The 24,403-nt window shown below is 39.0% G+C and overlaps 1 protein-coding gene across 1 annotated transcript; it reads left to right on the forward strand.

The window, feature by feature from the left end:
* The first annotated feature begins 43 nt into the window (after positions 1–43).
* On the forward strand, positions 44–19,336 carry LOC104961752 (neurexin-2-beta-like). Its single transcript, XM_010790090.1, has 7 exons — positions 44–80; positions 475–656; positions 8,401–8,572; positions 11,259–11,348; positions 13,328–13,656; positions 15,624–15,708; positions 16,843–19,336. Exons 1-7 carry the CDS (start codon positions 44–46, stop codon positions 17,643–17,645), a joined length of 1,698 nt encoding a protein of 565 aa, XP_010788392.1. The 3' UTR covers positions 17,646–19,336.
* The last annotated feature ends 5,067 nt before the right edge of the window (positions 19,337–24,403 follow it).

Consider the following 24,403-nt stretch of genomic DNA (forward strand, 5'->3'; position numbering starts at 1 on the left):
GTTGTAAAAAACGGTCCTACTTGTAAATATTTGGCCTTGCCTAATGGCCACTCCTAAGCAGCAACTATGCAACACAATATGTTAGGCCAATGTCAAACAAATCCACACTCAGTGTTTCCCCTAGGATGGAGTCATAGCAGCGGTGCTAAGGCACGCGGGCCCCGCAAAATGTGAGCGCGGAGCGCGTGGAATTTTTTAGTGAGGCTCTTGAGGCTCTACAGGTGTATTTTGCTAAATCACCTTTATTGAACATACAGTAACACAAATACTACACATCCACTGGATGTGTAGTATTTGTGTTACTGTATGTTCAATAAAGGTGATTTAGCAAAATACACCTGTAGAGCCTCAAGAGCCTCACTAAAAAATTCCACGCGCTNGAGAATCTGAATCTCATCTTTATACAAGGCACAGTACTTTTAAGAAATAACAATATATAACAAATCACTCTTCTTTTTCTTTCTTTTTCTCCAGCTGGGACCACGTACATTTTTGGGAAAGGGGGGGCTCTCATCACTTTCACCTGGGCCCCCAATGAGCGGCCGAGCACCCGAGCCGACCGGTTAGCCGTGGGCTTCAGCACTCAGCAGAAGGACGCCATCTTGGTGCGAGTGGAGAGCACCCATGGGCTCGGAGACTATCTTCAGCTGCACATAGTAAGTCTGGGAAGCAGATTGTGGGGCTTGAAGCAAACTTTTCTCTTTTCGTAATGGGATCCTTCTTTCTACTGTATCTCTCTAAAATACAAGAATAAGAAATATTGTGCACTTTCCTTTTCTCTTATACAAATCTAGAAAACCAGGAAGCTACTTACATTTCCAAATGTGTATGATTTGACAGAGAGATTGTCTGATATGTGTTGCTGTATTTGAGTTTATTTCTAATTTATAAACAAGACAATTCACAAAATCTTGTTATAAATATTTGAGAGGCACTAAAACCCGTAATAGCACTTAAGTTCCTTCCTTTTGTGCTATTTTTAATTTGTTGATTACATCTGTGAATACCCAACAAACAAAACATCTTATATATCAATGATTATAAAAATCAGTGTCAAAAAAAGAAACTCAAACTCCTTAGATCTCAGGGAAATCAGGACAATGTGAAGTGGGCAGCTGAGTCGAACTATGGAAACCAGTCCACTCTCCAAACGAATAACGAAATAATGTCTGAGCAACAACAACAATGAGTAATGTATTCCCAAGTTTGAAAGTAAACAGCTTGTGACTAACGTTGAAAAAGAGCTAAAAAATGATGGCTCAGAAGCCGTTTTTAGATGAGGAAAACATCATAATCTCCCCCTAGATGTGTTGATAAAAGTCTGTCTGGGAGAGTGCTTATGCTTCATCTTGATTATGTGTAATATGAGAATAAATAAACCTCTGTTTTTAAATGAATGTTTTAACTTGAAGGATCAGCAAAGTGTTAGCTAATGCTTAAACATGTTATAATAGCTGATTAATGGAGTGCAAGCATTGAGAACAAATTGAACAAATAAATGACTACTGTACCACGAGATAGAAACACAATACAGTGTGTCAGTAGACAAAGAGAAGTCTTTTGGTGAAAGCAAGTGACTCATCAGCAGCTGGCGGCAACTGAGGGTTTTCTAGAGGGAAATCAGCCTTTTTAGCATGTAGCCACGGGACAGATGTGCAGCGATGAAGACCAGCGGGGGGATCTGTCAAACGTCTGCGTGTGGTGTAATAATTAAAATCACACCTGTTGTCAAAGCACGGGACACAACCACTGGAGTTGGGCCCTTATTATCAGACCACCCAGAGAAAGCTTCATAATAACCGTATAACAGTAGCAGATACTATTCATAGATTATTTCCAAACTGCACTGAAGTGTTCTTAAAAGTGGAAAAGAGTGGCAAATGTACTTAGCACATTTAAGGTATTACAAATAAAAGATGATGTAACAAAAAACTGCATCTAATCTCAATACCTTCCATAATCAATCAGTTTCAGTAAAAGGAGACATCTTAATCACTTAAATACAATCGAGTACATATTTTGATTCAAACTAATATTCAGTTAATTGAGTTTGCAATTAGAAAGTGGCCTTCCACATAGAGACGCTAAGGTTGGTTTCTGCACTTTCCAGATGCTACACATGTTTGGTACAAATATCTTGCCTTGGGGGTTTTTCAAACTGTCTCATCTAAATTGTATTTCCTGTTTTAAAAACTGTAAAACTGACTTTGCCAGCTTTGAAATGTTGCAAGTAAATGCAACGACTTCTTCCTGCGTGCAGAGCTAGCTGAAACGTGTTTGTTTTTTTACCCAGCATCTGCCAAGTCTTTGCACCCTGACAGATTGCTTACCCTGACACCCTATCACTGCTCAGCGGAGGGCAATCAGCAGAGTTCAGAGGTTCCGGAGGTTGTCTTTTTCGGTTTGTCTAACTGAGCTTCATCCAATCACGTCGTATTGTTTCGTACAGACCCGGCTTGCCATTCCTTGTCCTTCTTCTTCAGGATTTAAATTCTACATGTTATCAGTCTGTTCCCTCCCTCTGCTTGTCTATTGAAGAAGAGCGAGAATGTGGAAACTAGGTGAAGACGGAGAGAAGCCGTACGCCGGTCAAATTAACGCCGGCCCACAGGGGAGATTTGAAAATATTAAAAGAAGCAAATGATAAACGAGTTTTATGTGCTACAGGGGTTTGGGGCTCTCAGATGTGGTGCCTGAGAACAGAATTCATTTCTTGAATAAATATCCGGTATATCTTCCTTAGATATCAATCTTTATGTTCTAAGCCACCATGCAATGAAGGCTTCAGAACAACGCCTGGTAATAATCCGAGCACACTTACATTTTGTTCAAAATGCTCTGGATGGTGAGACATGTTATTGTTCTTTTTTATTGTTATCTGTACTCTTTAAATCTTGCTCTGTGAAGCACTTTAGCTTGCGTTATTGCATGGAAGGCGTTAAATGATTCACGTTGAGTAGAGCTGACTATTTGACTATTACAGCGAGTGAGATGAAACGTCACCTTAGTCTTGCACCAGAGAGATCGTTTAGGAAATGATAACGCCTTTACTGGTGTAAATAGCACCTGATTCTCAGTGCTTATAATGCGTCATCCAAACAGCAAAAGGAACAAGCGTCACTTATGTGAACAGAAGATTGCTGCATGAAAATCGTCACATGGTTAATTGACACTGTAACTGCGTGAATGGCTTTGAAGACCAATTGCTTTGTGCATAAAAAACAAACCACATTCATGTGAGTGAACAAAAGAGATGCAATTGGTCCTGTTTGTAATGAGTAGCTACAAATCGGAATCAGAAACAAAGGATTCGTTGTGCAAAATGATGACAACTAGACAAAGCAACGTTAGGCAGCAGAGCTTCAAACTACAGTCGATGAAGTTACACAGACTGACGTGGAATTAAAGGGGCCCTATTAGGCTTTTGGGGATTTTCCTTAACTGTAGCGTGTTTATCAATCACAACAGAGCCGGCCAGCTAACCAATCAGAGCAGACTGGGCTCTGGTTTCAGACAGAGGGTGAAAAGAGGTGCTGCAGCACAGGCAGTATGAGAACAATAAAGAGCTTTTTGAACATTAAAGCATGTAAGCGTATCACAGTAGAGACACTACATTCAAATATCAACCTGAAAATGAGCTTAATAATAAGGCCACTTTCTTAATACATTTTCCGTGCTATGTTAGAATGAAAATGCTTGATCAAAGAGTAATGAATATGCTATAATATATATTTCAGGAGGGCAGAGCTCAACCTGCTTTCTGTATGCATTCCCAAACATTTGGATTCCTCACTTTAAATGTATGATACATAATTCAGCCACAAGACTGTGTGCTGGGCTTACTAAATAGTATAACTATAAAAGAAAGTTGCTTTTTTTGATGGCAGCTTTTCCCTCAGCTGAAATATATTTTACAGTCATACGTTTTTTCAGAGAGAACTCATTTAAGAGAAAATAGGGGGCTTTGATCGTTTGGGAAATGTACAACTGTTCAAAGGAATTAGAAAACAACGCGCACTATATTACATGGAGCAGTTTGAAGTTTTGTTTCACTATTTATAACGATCTGTCTTTTCCATTCAGTAATCTGCTTTAAAAAGAAAGGAATAGGCGCTTGTTTCCCCGCTCAGGATTAAAAAGCAATTCACAATATTTCCTTTTATGTTATGCTATGCTTAGCGTGATGAATAGTCCTTCATTATGTTGGAGTAGGAATGATAATATCCTTAATTACGGTGCCACCATTTTATATGCAAGCTCCCTATGTGCTTCTAAGGGAAATGCTCCTGTGTAGTAAAGAGACGAGTTAACATGTCGTATGCAGAGACTGACAGTTGGCTGCTAACACTGTGAGATAGAAAGCTTATCTTATTTAAAGAATCATGATCTTTCCACTCTGTGCTTTTAAAAATGTAACCCATCGTAGAAGAATTGTATACGTCATATATTGCTTTCTTTTTAACATCTCATTGAAAAATGTAAGTATATTAAGGAACACATTCACTGTTAACTAGTTGCCTATTAGCATGGATATAGCATTTTGGCTATTCATTATAAAGCACTAATAAAATAATTCTTTGTAGCTAAGAATATGTTTCCCATTGAAAAGTTAGATCTTGCTCATAACTAATTCACTTGTTTGACATAATTTACACATGCTCCCTATTCCAAAGACGTTTCCTTTTCCAGACACAAACTGAAAAAAACACATCATTCTCTTCAGTGATGGGTTACACCTTGAACAAATGTAATAACTGAACAAATATCATCTGCTGTTGATTTGGTTCTACAAACTCATAACTCCCCCACTGAGCAAATCATACAAAGAACATAATTAATATTGAACAACCTTACTATTAATACTCAAGTAATTTGAACATTCTTGAGGAAAGCCTTTCCTAATGGCCTTGTAGTTGTTCATGAGTCATGCAGAACAAGGCATTGCAAAGTTCTATTTAGGGACTAATAAAAAGACAACTCATCAAATGTGTGCTTATAAGAAACTAGTTCACTAGTTCATAGAACCAGTTTTCGAATTACCCATTTGCTTTCGGGGGAGCCCTATTTATTTATTTGTTTGGCAATCATATAGGCAGACCTGATGTTTCCTGCATTAGATCAAAATTCTCATCTCCGAAATCTCGATCGCTTTTTCGTATGCCTGGCTCTTGGTGCTTAGAAATCTTTTTCCGCAGGTTATTCTGCTGATCACTGCTGACTTTTCCCTGAATCCATTCTTGTGAAAGGTGCACTGAGGTGGATTTTTTTTGCGAGCGGCAGAGAGATCAATATACTTTTTGCCTCTTTGCAAATCTCACATCCACATTTAAAAAAAAAATTTTTTAAAAGCCATGGATACCTTTCATTCCACTCCATCTTTTCTGTGTCCAGTTAAAAGGCAGGTCATGGGCATCGTCAGGAAAGGTTCGCTAGCGCAGGTGGCGCCGGCGGCTGTGGCCGTTGTTGAAGCCTCTTCAGGCTCCGCATCGGCAGGCCTCTCCCTCGGTGTGGAGCTGTCAAACTCGACCCTAACGCCGCTTACAGCCGGCCAACTAAAAGTTGTTCCGTTCACGTTGTCATTTTTAGACTCCTTCGCTTCTTTGCTTGGGAATCCAAAAGCTGCGAGGCTTGGCTGTTTTCGTTTCGCCATATTTTTGATTTCAAAGCCAGAGTTAAAAGAAATATCAGTATGAAAATATCAAATACCGCGCCAGCATCGCCTGCCGTAACCATAGCAACGCAAGTACCATTTCGAACAGTGGGTATAACAATAAATCCTTCCTTTCCTCTCAAATGAACGAGCGCAGTGAAGCTCCGATGGAAACAGACAATACTCCAAGAAAAAACAAATTCTGTCAGAGCTGCTTTCAAAACAGCTAGGTGGGACACTGCGTGGCTTTTCACGAGTATATATGCCTGTCTGGCTTGATACCCAAACACATGGGCATTAAGAAAAAAAGTGACCTGGAAAGGCCAAACTTTTGTTTATCAAAACTGGGCTGCAGCAGTGATGCTTTGCCAGCTGTCAGAAGGTGCTTTGGGGCTGTTTTGTGATCGTGCTGCAAAGTAAGCACAATAGAAGCATCTCCTTTGTTAAAGAGGGTTTGGACCCTGGAGATGTTAATGTGGTCCAGAGGACATGCACTGAATTCGACCTGAGACTGCACTACACTGAAGTTTCATTATGAGTACTCATCAGTTTGCTTCTTGGGAAGAGTGATTAAAGACAGGAATATAAGAGAGATGTCTTACAGTTGATATAGGGATTATACAGTAAGAAAAGGTTATAGTGTGTTTTTTCACCATACATTTGTTATGATAAGATACGACTTGAGACCCTGCTGATTCTCCCTAAAGCTGACGGTAATTAACTCAGTGTCAATGTGAGTAACTGTGAGTGGGCAGACATTTGTCATGAAGGGGTTTCATCTTCCTTTTGACTTGTGTGAGTTAGATTATCCAGCTGTAGTTGATGAGTCATAAACACATTTGCTTCCTTCTTGGTTCCTAACAACCTTCAAGTGATGGCAGGAAGACAATTGAAAGAGCCATCGACCTGTTACTGACCTCCAAAATGAAGGTCTTTATTTAGAGAGAGAGCTCCTTAATGTGAAATAAGTTGAACATTTCTCAAGATTGAAGTGACGTTACTAATAGGACGTTCAAGGTCTCTTCAGACTTCTGTACCTCACACCAACTTTGTCAGCATGAATAATTATTTCAAATTGAAAAGGTTTCCGGAAGGATTTAACATATAATTAGCAGTTGAGAGAAAAGCTCCGAGACAGGTTTTACTTCACACAATAGCAGCCAACATTACAGAAAGAAATGTTTCGGTCTTTCAATGAGTAATGCAGTATTCAAATCCAGAGAGAAAGGAACAATCTGTCATATTATTATAAATGTGTGGGAGATTTTTAATATCCATATGGGCTGTAAATATTGTCTCCACCCTGTGCCATGCAGGCCCCTCAGTATGCAGTATTTCATTAAAATAAACAACCTATTTCTATGTTTACTTCTTCTCGCCTCTCTTGTTGAAGATGTGATATAGTGCAACCAGCTGTGGGAGGAGAGGCTGTTTGAATAAAACCTGCACACTCTTGGCCCTTGAAACTAAACAGCTGAAGGATATCAGGGAAGCTACACGGCCTATTATTAATATTGTGTTATTTTAATGACTTTCTAATTATGTGCACACGATCCTGCATTTAAGACATATTGTGATACACGCTCTCGTTGCATAACCACTTGACCACTTGTGTTATGAGTGCCAATGAATTACATTGTAATTTGGTTTGTCGACTTTTATTGTCACACTTAACCTTCAGGCTGTCATGTTCCGGGTCATACTGTAGTGATTAATGAGCTCTCTTCATTGTAGGATTTTTTTTTTTGTCGGTGTTTCATCGTAGTACAAAAGCTATATCAGTCCACTGGTTTGTAGAGGGCTCGGTGATAATTAAAAATGTAAATGTATTGCCTTACAGTACAATCATATTGTTAAGAGGTTCTATATTGAGATATCGTGATTCTCAATTATGATTTCTTAATTGATAATAGCAAGTAGGACAGGGTTCTACCCGCATATGGTTATTATTTCAACTTTGAAGAGGTTTGCAGGATTTTCATAATTTAAACGTTAAGCTTTATTTTTTTAGCTGCGTGCCTACACCCAATTATTCTGCTTAAATCAAACTGATATCTTAATAGTCATTGTATAACTGGAACTATAGTATAACAATAATTTAAATCAAACAAGAATGAACAACAATAGGCATTACTATGTAGTTATTTCATATGGACTAGTATGAAAACATGCTCTGTTCTGATATATATTGTTATCAGGATATGAACAACAACAGTTCAGGCCATATTGCACAGCTTAGTGAGCAGAGTGTGTGTGCTCCTCTGTGCTCCTCTGTTGCTCACACACACATGTCTCCACACATTTAGCACTTTGACCTGGTGTTGCATTTTAGAAACACTGCAAGGCGGCTGATGAACAAAGTTCAGACAGGCACTGACACCCCCACATGCAGCTTTTATCACGTTTCTTATAAGTGCCACCCAAAGGCTTGCTTGAGAAGCAGCTTTGATCTTTAAAGAAGGATGGCAGGAGCAGGGAGATGCTGCAGGAGGAAAAGTTGGTCAACCAAAATAGAAGCAGAAGGATTCTGTCAGGAGAGATCCACATCAGGAAACCTGAGCTGCCCGCTGAGGGGGAACGATACCGAACCCTGAAGAGAGAACTAAACATGCTGTCCATGTCACAAAAGATACGCTTTTAAACAAGGTCTCTGGCTCTACAACCCTGAAACCGACGGAAACTCTATAGGCTGCACGTTTGGAGTGAATATAAATGTGAAATACGTGTCATTCTTTGTTTTTTACCTGCAGGATGAAGGGAAAATTGGTGTCATCTTCAACGTGGGGACAGATGACATCACCATCGATGAGCCTGCTGTCATTGTAAATGACGGCAAGTACCATGTAGTGCGCTTCACACGCAGCGGAGGCAATGCTACCCTCCAGGTGGACAGCAATCCGGTTATTGAGCGATATCCACCAGGTAAGACTGATTGGCCTCACTATGTGGTTATACGATACATACAGAGTTGGCATGGAGCGTCTGGATTAACGAGAGAGGATTGCACGTCTGCCTCTCGAACATAAATCCTTGAATGACCACTTTTGAAATGTACTGTTTGAGAAAAAAAGATTGGCAATTTACCCAGTGGCTCATTTTAATTCAGCTCTCCCATCTAGTTATTTCATCACTCTGTGAGCTCTCTATTAAATTGCAACACACATACAACTGGACATAACCATATTGTGCAAACAATGTAATAAGCTGAAATTGATACATTTGCTTCAAGCTGCCTTGTATATGTTTAGCAATGAAATAATTTTCATTAGCCGCTGTCGTTTTTGAAGCCAGTCTGCCAGATACTTGGGAAAAAAAGTAGCAGATCAGAAAAGTAAGTGAAGCAGTATGTCTGTGTGAGTACATAAAAGATATCCATGGGTAGCACAAAACATTTTTCTGTTCAATTACTATGTAAATCTAAATTAATATCTATCTTTTTTGGTTGATCTATTAGCCTGTTCCAGGTCTATAGAGGCAGTGTTAACTAACCCGGGTGGATGATGTCGGTTCAGCTGATAAATTGTTGACATTTACAATTCTCTTGAGAACATGCTTAAATCCATATTCATCTGGCCACTTGTAAACACCAACAAGGTGACCTTACCATAACGTCTGTTTTGCATAAACATATTGATGGATTTAGCTGAATTTATACTGTCTTCTGCCAGATAAAAGGCTCAGCTCTAAAATGATGGATATGTGTTTTACATTTTAATCAGATGCTATAACATAAAATACTATGCTATACATAAATATGTACATAATTAAAGTAACTCTGCCTGAGGATAAATAACCTACTCCATATCCATACTCCAAAATTATATGATATACACATTTTATTCTGGTTCAGTGTTTTTGGAAAATCCAAATACCTTCATGGCATTGCATATTCAATGTGGATTGTATCTGCACGGGCACAAAGGCAAACAAACAAAATGGAGAAGATAGGATGCACCTTTCACACAGATTTTTTCCCCCGTACAAAAAGTTTAAAGCTCATCCATTTTGATACACTCATACCAAACATATACGCATAGACCAAAAAACCCAACGTTCATAATGTGATCACGACCGGCTGTGCTTTAACCTGCTCTGAACCAATCAACCAATTAACCTTGTTTAGAACAGGTGCTCCAGCTGGCGGAGCGGGAGGAAACCGAGTCCCTTCTGCCTCCAGCTGGTGCTTAAAGCACACAAGCACATGGCATCTGAATCCAGGAATTGTGCAATGGGTATAAAATAGAGTAATAGTAGTAATTTAGTGAAGTGTACATATAACCTCTTGGGCAAGTTTCCAAAATGCTTGTGAGGCCTTTGTGGATTCTAGGCCTGCACAAAAAAGACTTTGTAATTGTCACAGGAACTGCTCTGAAGCTGTGTTTTTCGTGACGTAACGTTTCTTTAAGTGTACAAGGATTTATAACTATTGTTGCCTTCAAACGGAAACCAAGTAACGACCTTTGTGTGAGGCAAAAATGCAAAAACTCTGCTTGCATTTCTCGTAAGCTTCAATTCAATTTTCATGCACCGTTTATTTACTCTGCATCCCTTTCCGTTTTCAACTGTAATCCTAATCCTTTTTATTCATTTATTGTCCAACAACATGGCTGACTTCAAACTGCTCTTTGTTTGTTTGTATCAGTTCATTTACATATTCATACAGAACACGTGAATTAAACAGGGTTTTAGAAAACCTACTCCACATGGATTTGGTACCCTACACTTGTGGTAGTTTATAAATAGTGTCAACAACAGTAAAGTCATAACAGTGTGGCTGATGATTGACAGGACTTCTTCTAAATCAACACAAGACTGAATGAAATGTATTTATGGAATTAGTATACACTGGGCAATTCTTATACTTTGAATCAAACAGTATATTTCCTGTCTACGTTTGTTTGCGATGAATTACTCTTCTGTGTTTGCATGTGGTATATAGAGAGGGGAAGTCCTATTAGCCCTGATTCCACAATGTAGTTTGGCATTTAATAGATCAATAGAAATAGGTTTTGGTGATGGAGCTTACTGTTTACCCACTTGTTTATTTAGTCTGAAAATCTCGTTCAGAATTAAACCACTACTGCTCCCATTGTATGTAACGCAGTATATCATGAAAGTACATTGTGGAATAGGAGTGGGGTGAGACTTCAGCCCTCTGTAATGACTGCAGTCAATTGTGAATGTATTGTTGGCTGCAACTACAGAATGTGTATCACTGTCTAAATGCTGAACTGTTTTCATGATTGTATTTGTTGAAGTGGCTGCTTTTCTTAATGCTTTCTTACCTGCAATAACTTCTTCTTTTTTATACAGTACCTAAAATCATTTTAAATTTGACTGCAATTGGAATCATGCATTGCTTAAAAAATAACTAAATAACTCTAACTAGGGCAGCACATTATAAATAGCCTAAACTCTAATTAATACAACCTCTGCTACTCGTAATAACTAGATAACACTAAGTAAAGCACAAGTTTCTTTTAACTCACAGCTGGGTTAAAATTGATAACTTGTTAAACCTGTTAGCCATTATAACTCTGTTTCTAACCATGTGATCTTTCAGCTTGCAGACTTTAACCTTTAATCTGTCTCTCCAAATTCTTTGAAGGACACTATGATAATGAACGACTGGCTATTGCTAGACAAAGAATCCCATACAGACTTGGTCGGGTAGTTGACGAGTGGCTACTCGATAAAGGTAAAAAATAAACTGATGAATAATTAATCCCTGAAATAAATACTAAATAACTCTTCCCCATGAGAGGTGCAGTGCCAGAAGACAAGGGTGACAAGTGACCCAGATGTAAACATCCATTTTAATTTGACCCTCTATTGCCTGTTGATTATGATTACCACAATATAGCTTTAAGTGGACTTCAAAATTAATGTCATAGTGAAGGGGAATGGCGTACTTGCCATTTATTCTTTGTCATCCTTAACCTTGTGGATAAGCTGCACCTTAACAAAGATTTAAACCGAATACCTAAAAAAACATAACCCTTGTCTAACCCTCTATCGTCCCTCTTAATGTGTAATTAGATACTGTGTGTAATTGCTATACATAAAATATCATTAATATGCTGTGTAACATTTACATGGAACTAAAACATTACGCACAAAATGACTATTTGTATATCAATAACTTACCCCGTTACCTTAACGTTTTTGAAAGAACATGTATTTTCTTGCATTTCTGGATAAATGAGAATTGGATTTGATTGCGATGTGTGAGAGTTCCTAAACGGGTCCTCCATTTCCCTTCAATGCATTCAGACCGGTTTGTCACCCTGGAGGCATCCAAGTAAAACCACGTTTTTTCACAAATTCAAAGCAACACGGGATGAATAATTGAAAAACAAATTATCATTTTGTGGGTGAAAGACTCCAATGAACACCATTGAATCTAACATGTGACACCATAGTCTCGTTCCTACTAAACTGAACATTTAAAAAAAAAAACTCCTGGATGTTATCTCACCAAATTAGTTTATTTCCCCTTTCGTGTTCCCTGCAACCTTGTATTACCTTATCTTGTACCGCCACAAACCACATCAGACTCCCAAGCTGATGTTTTCTTTTTTGCTGCGACAAAACAGGCCCTGACAGGCTGTTAAAGTAGATCACTGTTTGTAGCCAATAACTTTGCTAATAAGTATTCTCCAGAGAGGGGCCCATTACTGGAGCCCTCCTCCTCCTCTGATGTAACACTGCTTATCAGGGAGGCTGCCGACAGTCCTGCTGTTAGATTAGATATCATTGGGCCCTTTCAGGAGGTGAAACAATCATGGCGCCCAGAGCACAGCATGCATCAATGGCCTAATGGCTGATGAAGTCAGTGTAAGGGAGGGATGTCTTTTATTGTCATTAAGCTTTACAGTCTAAAGTATAGCAACACTAGCATGTTAATAATGTGCCCATCTCTTCAGAAAGAAGCCATAAGACTTGCATCCTAGCACCATCTGTTCTGGAGCTGAGTGATAAATAAATATACTGGAAAAAACATCTGCTCTTTCTCCTCTAGTGATGAATGAAAAAACCTTCTGTTGTCTTAGATAAATGTATTTATTAGTACTGAAACCTGGAAATAGAGTACACAGAGTGAGCTTGTTAAACCCTCTCCCCACATGCTGCTTATACCCAAGCTGCCATTAGAAAAAGGTTGTGCAGAGGGGTGCCTTATTGGTTGTCTCTCTTAAATCCAACAAAACCAGCCAGAATCGGTTCCCAAAAAGCATATCCCAGGTGTTTACCAATCTTTTGGATTTCGTTGGCATTTTGGAGTTATCCAACAGATGAATTTACAATGATTCAGCAATATAACATACATTTCTTTCTACCACACCCACAGACCGTCTGCTTACATCGTGATAATTCAACATGTCTCCGTCCAATCAAAACACTTAAATAAGAGCCTGAACATATAACCATCCTCTGATTGTAACCTGCATTTGTAAAGTCTAAATAATAACCTTGCTAATACCTAACCTTCCCCCTTTAAAGTTAGCGTCTAATTAAGTTTTAAATAGATGACTAAGTATGATGTTATAATCACAAAAGCCCACCTGGTTCAAATGATGTTCCTATGCAAGCTCTCCCGTGTGACTTCTGTATGTCTGCTCCACTATTCTCTTCCTTTTTTTTCCACCTCTTGCTCTCTCTATGTCTGTGTAACTTCAGGGAGACAGTTGACCATCTTTAACAGCCAGGCAGCCATTAAAATTGGCGGTCACGACAAGGATCGGCCCTTCCAGGGTCAGATTTCAGGGCTCTACTACAACGGTCTCCAGGTGCTCAAGCTGGCAGCAGAGAACGACCCCAGTGTTCAGGCGGAGGGGAACCTGCGTCTGGTCGGGGACTCGTTCTCTGTTTTGACCACCGACATCACCTCCGCCACCCCGCTGGCAGTGTCCGATATGTCCACCACAATCATGGAGACCACCACCACCATGGCTACGACCACCACCCGCAGACAGAGGTCGCCCAGCTTGAGCGAGAGCATCTCAAAGGTCAGATAGAGTATAAAAGTTGTGGGTTAGTAACTTACAGTAGATGAGGATTTTTTTGGCCACTTTTCAGGGAAATAAAACATATGGGATATTAAAATGGCTCAGTAACAGAACATCAAGCAAATACATCTGGGTTTTTTAAGTGGTTTGTAGAGATTGGGCTTTATTTTTGTAATATTGTTGCAAATATTTTAAGAATTATTAAGACTTTACATTGTTCTGTTTTTCCATAGTATTTCAAATGGCTCTGACCCAAACATAGCTCATAAGGAATGTGCCATCTAATTTATTTAATTCAAACAAACCGTATTTGATATTCTAACATTTCCCAAACTATTTACAGCGACCTTATTCATATTTTAGAGCATTCATACTGGGGTCAACCAATATTCAACTTTTTATTTATCAGTCAATTGTAATTTTCCTCTCAAAATCACACAATAAGGATTCATTTGGAACCAAAATGAATGATATGTTCAATCTATGTGTGTATTTTGCCCTATTTGAAAGCAGCATGTTGTTCTTGTATTCAACAAACTTTACAGTCTTAGAGAAACTCACCTATACACTAATGTTATCTCTAACTCAATGTCACTCTCTTTTATATGTTGCTCATGGTTGGAGATTTTTATTATGGGGACAATGAAGTCTTACGTATAGCACTCAAGCTCCTGGGTTATCAGGAAGTAAATAAAAGGATACAATCATAAACCAATGACAATCATACAGTACACAAATCTGAGCCCTCAATTCTCCGCTCTGGCAATGGCCTTGACCTTTGTAAAAATAAACTCATATTTTCTAATTAAAGAAAGATGAACTCAGTTGTTTATTGTGCCGGGGTGAAACTGCACATGAGTTCTCATAGTAAGGTAAATTATTCTTTTTGTGTAATCACGTCAGAAGTTGCTTATAGAGCTTAAATTAAAATCAAACAGCAATTACCTCCTTTAGATATGCATGTGATAATCACCGGAGGCTAAAATGATTCTGACCCTGAAATCATTCAAATCAAATGTCCCTTGTTTTCGAATGTCTGACGCATTTGTAGAATGCCATAATTATTAAAATGAGAGGCTACTTAAACCCTTTAGCTAACTGTGCATGCATTCTTACAACAGGTTTGGTCCCACTGATTGTAAATGCATCACGTATTTCACTTTATTCCCAAGTCTGCTAGGATAATAATAGCATTCATGCTTCAATATATTTGTATTGAATCCTTAAGAATTGTAGGCATGGATCAGTCACAATATATGCATCCAGACTGGTGAACATTAGAAACCAACATTTCAAACGAGTTGATTTTAATCCAAAATGCTGCAAACCTGCCAAATTGGAAGGATTTTAGCGCTTGTACTTGAAGTCCTGAGATTTAATTAAAAAAGTCCCCTGTCTCTTCTATTAAAAATACAGTGTGCATTTTCCATTATAATTCTTTTGTCTGGGCTCCCTTAAATTATCTTCTCTGTATTTTCAATTTATTTGAATAATCCAATTGCAAACCATCCATTCCCCGCTCTGCTCAGGTTTTCTGAGTCCACTGTCCGACCTAAAATCCAATTTAGACATGTTCACTGATTTAGCTTATTAGAATTTGTTTTTTTTAATGTTAATAAAAAAGAAGTGTACAAAGGGCAAATTACATAGAATCTAATGAAAACATCTGCTGACTGAGAAATCCTTCTCCATCAGCAGTACTCTGTGTAAACACATGAATTCAGCCACAGGGGTGGAGGATCAAAAGCAGCTGCATATGGGCACATTTTGAGTTTCTAGTCTAAGTAGCGTTGCTCCAAGCAACAAAAAACACGAAAGTGGCACAGTGCTGTATGCTGCAGTTTCCCCCTCAAATCGGGCAGTCAGCCAGCGAGACTAAATACAAGCTGAGCACAAATCTAGATGATGGGAATGTGATGACTCTATATTTGTAAAAAAACAACACTTTTTCTATCTTTGCCTTTCAGCCGCAGAACTCTGATGATATTTTGGTGGCATCAGCCGAGTGTCCAAGTGATGATGAAGACCTGGAAGAGTGTGAACCAGGAACAGGTGGGTCAGCCACAGAGAAAAGAAACCATGGGCGTCCAGCTCTCACACACCAAGACAAACCCCATTGAATTCAGGCAGCCATTAGTAATTTTCCATTCTCCATTTTCAGTTCATGTTTGTGCAGCTTTCATTTATACAGAAGCTTTGTTGAACCGCTGTTCTTACAGTCTCCACTGGTATCAATTCATTCAGTGCATTAGCTTTTAAGCCATGTCAGTAACTCACCTAATTGGATGGAAGAGTAGCGCAGTCATTAAGTGGGGAACACAGTGGACAGTAGATCAGGCTGTGTGACAGAAATGAGCTGTGGAGCTGAGACAGGAGTCTGCCCTTATTATGGCTGCCTCAATTATTAATATGACCTTATCAGAACTGTTTGTTGTTGACTGAAAAACACTGTAAAGTGTGACTCAAATAACGATGAAAGAGAAACGAGTGGCCATAAAAAACAACATACTCAAATATTCCTCCAGGAAAACATTCTGACCTGAGAGTCAAAGCTCAATGCAAAAGAAGTCAGAAGAATACCTATTATAAATACAGCTACATATGTGAGGGGGTTGTTTGATGAGGAATACAAATGTACAGAACACACACATTGCTTTCAATGTAAAATAACTTGCCTGTGTTTCTCCTTTTACCCCCGAAGCACGCCTTCAGATGTTTATACAGCAGCATGTCCTTTTAATTTACTCTGCTTTTGCTTCTTACTTGCTATGTTTGTTATATGCTCTTCATTTAGCTGCCGCCTTTCAGGGATCATCTTGTATGTTTGTGTCTACATGTGAGCTCTCTAATGTTCTTGTACTATATTTGAATAATGCTACACACACGATGTGCGCACACACTCCACATAAGACGTGTAGGTTGTTAAGAAAAAGGTGGTTTTAATTAATTAGTCTCTTCTTGTGCCGAATGTTGTGAATACTCTTGATTATAGAGGAATCATAATATGTGTGGTGATTATGCATACTAGCACTGATAAGCCAGCTAATATTAGTTTAATTCCTCAGTCAAATTATACGTAATGAGCAGATTGTGCCTCTATTTTAATGAGCACAAGTTTATTGCCTGAATTAAAATTGTAATTCCGCTCTAATTTAGGATCCCCTACCTTTTCTGTTTCCTTTTTAGGAGGTGAATTAGTGTTGCCTATTATAACAGTGGATTCCCTTGAGCCCCCATCTATCGCCACCCGTTACCCCGTCATCCCTCCTCCCCCTACCCTCCTCTCCCCACTTGACACCACCAAAGAGCCCCTGATACTCCCCCCTCACCCTTCCTGCCCCCCGGACCAGGAAGACTGTGGTGACCCTGTGGAGGTGTCGGCTTTCGGCTCTGGGGAGATGACAGAATCGGATGACGAGGACTTTTACAAAAATAACTCCCCCATGGTCACTGACAGGACAGTTCTTCCTCCACCTCCCACCGATGGTGAAGGTAGAGTCCAGAAACCCCGCCCCCTACCTCCTTATGTTCCCACCACCAACCCTGACAAGCTCCACATCCCCGCAGGCAAAATGAACACCCGTGACCAGGTGCTTCTGCCTCCTGCTCCTCCTTCTTCCCGAAACACACCAGGACTAACTTACCCCCCCAATTTTCCCCATGTGCCCACAGCCAACCCCGCAGCCTCTGATGAAAACAGCCAGCCGGGTGCCGTAGAGGTGATCAGGGAGTCCAGCAGCACCACGGGGATGGTGGTTGGTATCGTGGCTGCTGCTGCTCTCTGCATCCTTATACTCCTCTATGCCATGTACAAGTACCGCAACCGGGACGAGGGCTCCTACCAGTCAGACCAGGGCCACAATTTTGCCAACAATTCCACTGTGGAGGAAAACGGAGCAGTTATCAAGGACAAAAGCACAGCAACGGCCTCTGTGGCCAAGGCAAACACAAAGGGCAAAAAGAACAAAGACAAAGAATATTACGTCTGAGAGCGGAGTAGGAGAGAAGTGTGGACTGAGACAAGAGGTTGAGAGAGGTGATGCTTTCGTTTCGCTCCCGGGTCGACCATCAGAGACATTTTCACAGGCCACAAAAAACAACTGCACAAAGCGAGGCTTGCTTTTTTCATTTTTCTCAAAAGTCAAGGTTTGCCCAATGATAAAATTCCTTCTCTACAGAACAAGATCTGAATAATTCTCCGGGTCATAATGTGCACCCGGTCTGCGTTCACCTGTTCTTTGTTAGTGTATCATTTTTTTCTAAAAATGTTTTCAACAGGATATGAAGAGGCATACCCGTTTTGGCTTTGTATATAGCATGGTACAGTGGAGAAAGTGCGAGAACATCTGGACAGATTTGCCTAAATGTCTTCTTTGTACCTCTTTGTAACGCTCTATCTCAAGTCTCAATGTCCCCATCGTGATATATGAAGCAGGACAGGGCAGTTATTGAATTTCAACGGTAGATGAGCAGAAAGCACCCAAGTTATTCTGACTACACTCGAAATGAAAGCACTTTTATTTGAATAAGATATCATCTCTGCAGTCTCATTGTTATGTTAGGTGGTTTTAAAATTCACTCTGCCTCTGTCCATGAGAGTTGGTATTATGTTGCTGGTGCAGTATCATAAATGAAGCATATATAGAAAAAGACGGCATTCAAAAAGAGGAATTATGAAACACTACGTTCTCCGGCCAGTGAACCTTATAATATGATGGATCAGAAATGTTATTTATGTGAGATCTCAGTCAGGATAAATGTGATAAAGTCAGTCTACACCAGTGAAGGTATTTCTCTGTAAACATTGCTTGTATGTACATATAGAGGTTAGCCAATTGAAAAAGCATTGTGTCCGCTGGGGAACAGGTATGAAGAAGAATAAACGTCTGAGACGCTCTGCCCCCCCCCCCCCCTTCCTCACACTCTATCACATCAGAACCGCTGCCGCCCGAACTTCACAGGTTCTGTAGGAAAACTGAAACACATTCGAGGAAGTATTTCTTCTTGGAAAGGGAGAAGCATCTCGTCTCACCAGAGGCTGGCTCACGCTTGATCTCTCAAAACTGTCACGGGATCATTCAAAAAGTACACGGAAAATGTAAACATATATTTGAGACATAAACACTCCTTGTAAAGCAGCCAAACATGTATTGTTTTTTCTATCAGTTACTAAGAGACTATTCTATGAGATGAATAATTGAAGGTTTGTGAATTGTATTGATATTTCGATGTATCTTGTTACCACTCCTCTTAACACATACCATTTTAGATTGCCTTTTACTTAAATCCAGACAAGAAGCACACTTTCCTCTGAAAGCTGCAAATATCTTCTGTTTTTGCATTATTGACGGTTCAGATTATGCAGAGAAAACACAAGGATGGAACAAACAAATGTTTTGTTTTGTTGCATTGTGCATTTTATATGTGCTGAGTCTGTTACTCAATGGATCTGAAAATATAAAGCCATTTTCTCTGTTGAGTTATGTCTACATTTACTTATTCATGCTCTGTGATTTCCTGTTATTTTTTATGAAAGTGCCATTCAACATGAGCTGCTCAGCACTCAGAAAATATTCCATTCCTCACTCATTGCTATTGTATAGTGTTCATGTGAAATGGATCTTAATATGTGTACAGAACGTGGATAAAGATGAAAATACACTTGATTATATACTTTGTACACACCTGTGTTGTGTGTTGCTTCTTGTAGATTCACAAAGAAAATGTACTCTTATTTGTCTTACATTTTTTAAACACAGGTGTAAATGACAGAGTTTTGGAGGTCAGGGGAATTTATAAATATAATATACTAATCTATCTACTAGGGATAATCATTGTGAGTTGTGAATCTTTTGGGATAAAAGCAACACAAAGAATTAACAGTGATTTAATTTTAAAATGGTCATACTTTGCTAACAAGATGGTTTAACACGTTTAACATGAAGAAACAGCATTTCACACAAATTGCAGGTCATGATGTGTTTTAAAATCGTGTCTTACACTGGAGTTTCATCATCATCTCCTCTCTCTCTCTTCCTCTCTCAGGCACTGCGTAGTTCTGGTGTGTTAGTGACGCCTAGATGACCATTATTTAATATAGAATGAAATGTTTAAGGGTTTACTCGCACGCTACACTTCCTTCTGTCGTTAAGGTCCACTCTTTACTTTAAAAAAAATGTATTTCAACGAAGCAGATTAGGACAAATGAAAAAATATATAAAGCCTTTTGAACCATGGTTAGTGCCACTTATATGATCAGGACTAGACTAAGAGTTACTAGTAACTTGAATGTTCAATGTGAGTGTTTGAAAGATGTAGGCATCTAGTAAGCAGAGGGTCTAAAAGGTGCTATCACATCAAAGGAGCTACTATAATATTAGGAGAATATAAATGTAGGATTTAACAGCCTCTGTTATAATATTACAATATTAAGTAAGTCTACTTTATTTAACATCAGCAACATCAGTAACATACTGTACTATGCCAAAGGTTGTTGACCATATTTTGAAGCTTCAGACTATAGAACAAGAATATTTTTTCAACTAGTGTTGTCTCAAATAGGTCAGCATAGGTATTATTTACTTTAGAAAAAATTGACAATATGCACAACTTCTGATTGTCCAATGTATTGATGGTTGATTTAATTAGTAATTTGTTATGGATACATGTGTCACCTGACCTGCATATTTCAATTTAAAGAAAGATCATGTTCCACCATCTCTCTGATGAAAACACTAATCTGTATGCTTGTCAGCAGTAGCGTGGTTTGTGTTGTTCTACTACCCCCTGCTGAGAATACAAGGAACTGTGAAATGGAAGGAAAGTTATCTCCACATCACTGAACACCAGAGTGATGTATAGACTGTAGTTGCCCCCCACTAAAGCAGCCATCATTTATCCTGTGAGAGCAGATGAGGTTTATCACAAAAGACAAGAATTTAGACAGATTGTATTTCAAGCAGGCTAGGTCACCTGTCCCATTAGTCGTTCGTGTTGAGACAGATGGGGAACAATCCTGTGGGCTTATTGTCGGTGCAGGTCTGGTCTATGTGACGTCTGATATGTGCTGACATTGGCCATGAAGAAGGGGTAGTTTGAGGATACAAGAAGCCACTATTGAGCATTGCCAAAATGTCACAAGACTAATTCAACAAAACAGCTATGACAAGAGAAGCCCAGATGACAACCCGTATGTCACATCCGCTCCTACCTACCTCTGTTCCCTCAACATTCAAGCAAGATTTTCTTCAGACAGTAAGTATTTATCCTACAGTTGTTTATTTAGTTCCTTATTTCTGAGAGTATATGTGCTATATACAAAGTGTATATACTGCTTTTTGTGGATAATAATAATAATAGGTAAAAGGTTGTCCAAATACATTATCAAATGTATGTCAGATGTCAGTCAAGTATGTAATTCAGTCATCGTATCCTCATTCAACAATAAGTGATTAGATAAGAATGTTTTCCTTTTCCACTACATTTATTTAACAACTTTAGTTACTATTTAAGAATAATACAACATATGTTACTATAATCTATAGTAGATTAAGCTATACAGCAATATTAAGATGCATCATTTAAGGTTAGCAAGTTAGCAAGTTGTTGCATCAATACTTATGATCCAGTGAGACTTCTTTTGTTATTGTATTAATATTGTTGGTGAAGTAGAGGATACAAATATTGTTTTAATTTAGCAATGACTTGCCTGAATCGTGAAACAAACAGGTACTTTATAACGTGTGTTTATCCCTTCCCCTCTAATCCTGACCCTTGACCCTATATTGTCTGGTAAACCAAGGACAGCATTTTCAAGCCCCAACAACCACAATCTCGGTTCATGTACAGTAGGCCTACTCATTGTCCATACATCTCTGTATGAATTAAGCGCTTTAAACAATATGTCTCATTAATGGTCTCAGTAATAAAAGCACTTGAGCGACGCCAAAATAAATATACAACTTTTTAAACATCAATAAAATACACTCATGGCATAAACTACAATTCATGTCAATGTCTCTCTTAAAAACCCTTCCCATGACGTCACTGTATACGACCAATCAGCGCCTGGGAATCTCTCTCTCCCCCTCTTGATCGCTCTTTGTGCGTACGTGCGTGCATGCGTAGGTCCGTGCGTGTGTGTCAACTAGTTGTTAGCTAACGCTAGCTATACAGTTAGCTAGCTTGTTGAAACATTTTAACATAGGCTCCATTTTACACCAATAAACAGCTGTCGTCCGTCATGAGAGAGGACCTCCGCTCCCGCTGCATGTCTGTCAACCTTTAATACCAAAGAGGATGGGGGGCCCTCAGGAAAAAATGACAAGTTAGCCAACGCAAGCAAAAAGTAAGCTACAGTTTTTGGACAGGCTCGCTAGCATCCTGAGAAGGAAAGCTCTGAGATTTTGCAAGGACTGGATGCGGAAGGAGGATATGAGCCAAGCTGGACAACTAATGCTAATTGTAAGGTTTGAGCCAAATGTGGAAAACATTTTAATGTAAGCACAATTATCAAACCTATCAAGCTAACATTAGCTAACGACGAGGAACTAACAATCGCCTAGCGACCAGCGGTTAAGCTAACTTGTTGTTGACGGTTGTCGTTACATTTCCCCTGCTAACGATAGGGACATTACCCAGGATGAAATGCTGATGTATGCGGCCTAGCATTAGCCGGTAACTAGCGTCAAGCAGTCCAAATATGTTTAATGTTTGTCAGTCAGTCTGCAGTATTATGCTGCTGCTACCAATCGAGTTTTTATATTCACCGAGGTGGTTGAAGGCGTTGTTGGTTGAACAGTTAGAATTTCACGGAGAATAAATGCACAGAGATATTCGTGGGCTAGGCTAAATTGCCTGCTAGTTTGCTAATGTCAATCAGAAAACTTAATCTAGCTGGCACACCATTAGCCTGTAGATGAGAAAAGGGAGATATAAGCTCTGTCATCCTCTTTTAAATCTGATAGATACATCGACTATTTTGTTTAGCTTCCCTGATTATTTGTTTTGGACAGAAGACATTGACTGACAAACAAGTTTGTAATGATTGATTGTAACGTTAGCGTGTGCCAGTGTCAGTTAAAGCCATTCTAATCTGTGTTTTTAATACTTAAACATTCTACAACTCTATTGTAGTAGCAGCTCAAATGATTATTATTGGTTGATCCATGGTAGAAGTTATACATGAAAAAAATATATAACGTTTTATATCAAACTCAAATATAGTCCCATTGATATGGTGATAGTTTCTGACTAATTAAAGATCAGTTGAAAATCAAAAGAAAACCACAATGTTTCGTTATTATCATTTGGAATTTAAGGAAGTAGCTTACTCAAAGCAAACAAAACAACTAGAAACACTCTTTAAAGTGTTTATCTAAAGATTTGATATGTGCATGTGGACAGTTTAATTTGTTTTGAATACATCTAAACCTTTTTTGTGACTTGCAGTGTACTTTTATGAGCAATAATTTGCGTCCACTGAATGCAATGTTTTAAATGTTTTTGATCTTTCTTACAGATGAATGTTTTTTCATACATTCAGTGGGTTTCCAATGTGCCAAAAAGTCCCTCACCCGATTACCCAGCAAGGATTAGGCTAGAGGGAGGCAGCGTTGGTGCAGGGAGAGAAGACATACTGGCTCAAGAATATGCAAGGACTCTTGACCTCAACTGAAGTGTACATATCCAAGACAAACTGTTGTCCTTGATGAAACAGTCTCTGTTAACCTGCCATTCCCAATGGAAGTGCCATCATAGACACAGGATACTGTGGCTCGAACTGTTGGACAGTTTTTTTTAACCACGGCCTCGGAGGAAGCATTTGAGCTTCTGGTTAGACTCAAAGGTGAAGATGGGTTCCCAAGCGCTTCAGATATTACGGCAGGGTGTGTGGGCTTCCCTCACTGGAGGCTGGTATGTGGACCCGCATCAGAGCACGTTCTCCAACTGCTTCCACCTCTACCTTTGGATATTTCTCCTGGCCTTTCCCTTTCTTCTGTACATGGTAAGCACATTTTCACAGCAGGTTGTTTGTAAGTGTAACTATATCAATAATTTGTATGCAGTACATGGTTGATACATAGCTTATTTATATCATATTTAGATCTCTAACAATACAAATTGCATGAGATACTACAAAAACATTCAACGATAAACACCTGTTTGGATACCACAGCATTTGCAAAATGAGGTCACATTTAAAGGAAACTGTTACTGTTTTGATATTGATTTCATAATATCCGTATGAGCTGTGTTAACATTCAGTTTCATTAGGATATCTTGGTGGCAGCAGTGAAAGTGAATGCATCACATCTGTTGTTACTATAAAACCATGTGTATGCAGAACAGCAGTAGGTAGGTCATACAAGTTTTACCAGGGAAGAATGCAAGAGCTTATGCAAATTCACAACTGACAGTGTGTGCAAACATTATCATCCTAGTTCTCCTATGTTGAAGTGTTTTAACAATGTCAGTGTGTCCCTTATATACATTCAGCCAGCCAGAGAGCACACCTTTATCTATTTAATATAGTTGTAAAAAATAAAGTAAGAAATCATTCCAATGTGTGTACTATAGCACAGTACAAAAAATAGTTTTTAAAAGGGGAGTGATTAGTAAAATATGCATAAAGAATGCTACCTAGGTGACATAAGATAAGAATAAACAAGTTTAAATGATTTGTTATTGGTTGTGATCATATTCTAAAGATGTTTGCATTATTGAAAAGTATACAGCTCTCTTTCAG

The sequence above is a fragment of the Notothenia coriiceps genome, unplaced genomic scaffold (assembly GCF_000735185.1).
Source record: "Notothenia coriiceps isolate Sejong01 unplaced genomic scaffold, NC01 NC01_scaffold00033697, whole genome shotgun sequence".
Lineage (NCBI taxonomy): Eukaryota > Metazoa > Chordata > Actinopteri > Perciformes > Nototheniidae > Notothenia > Notothenia coriiceps.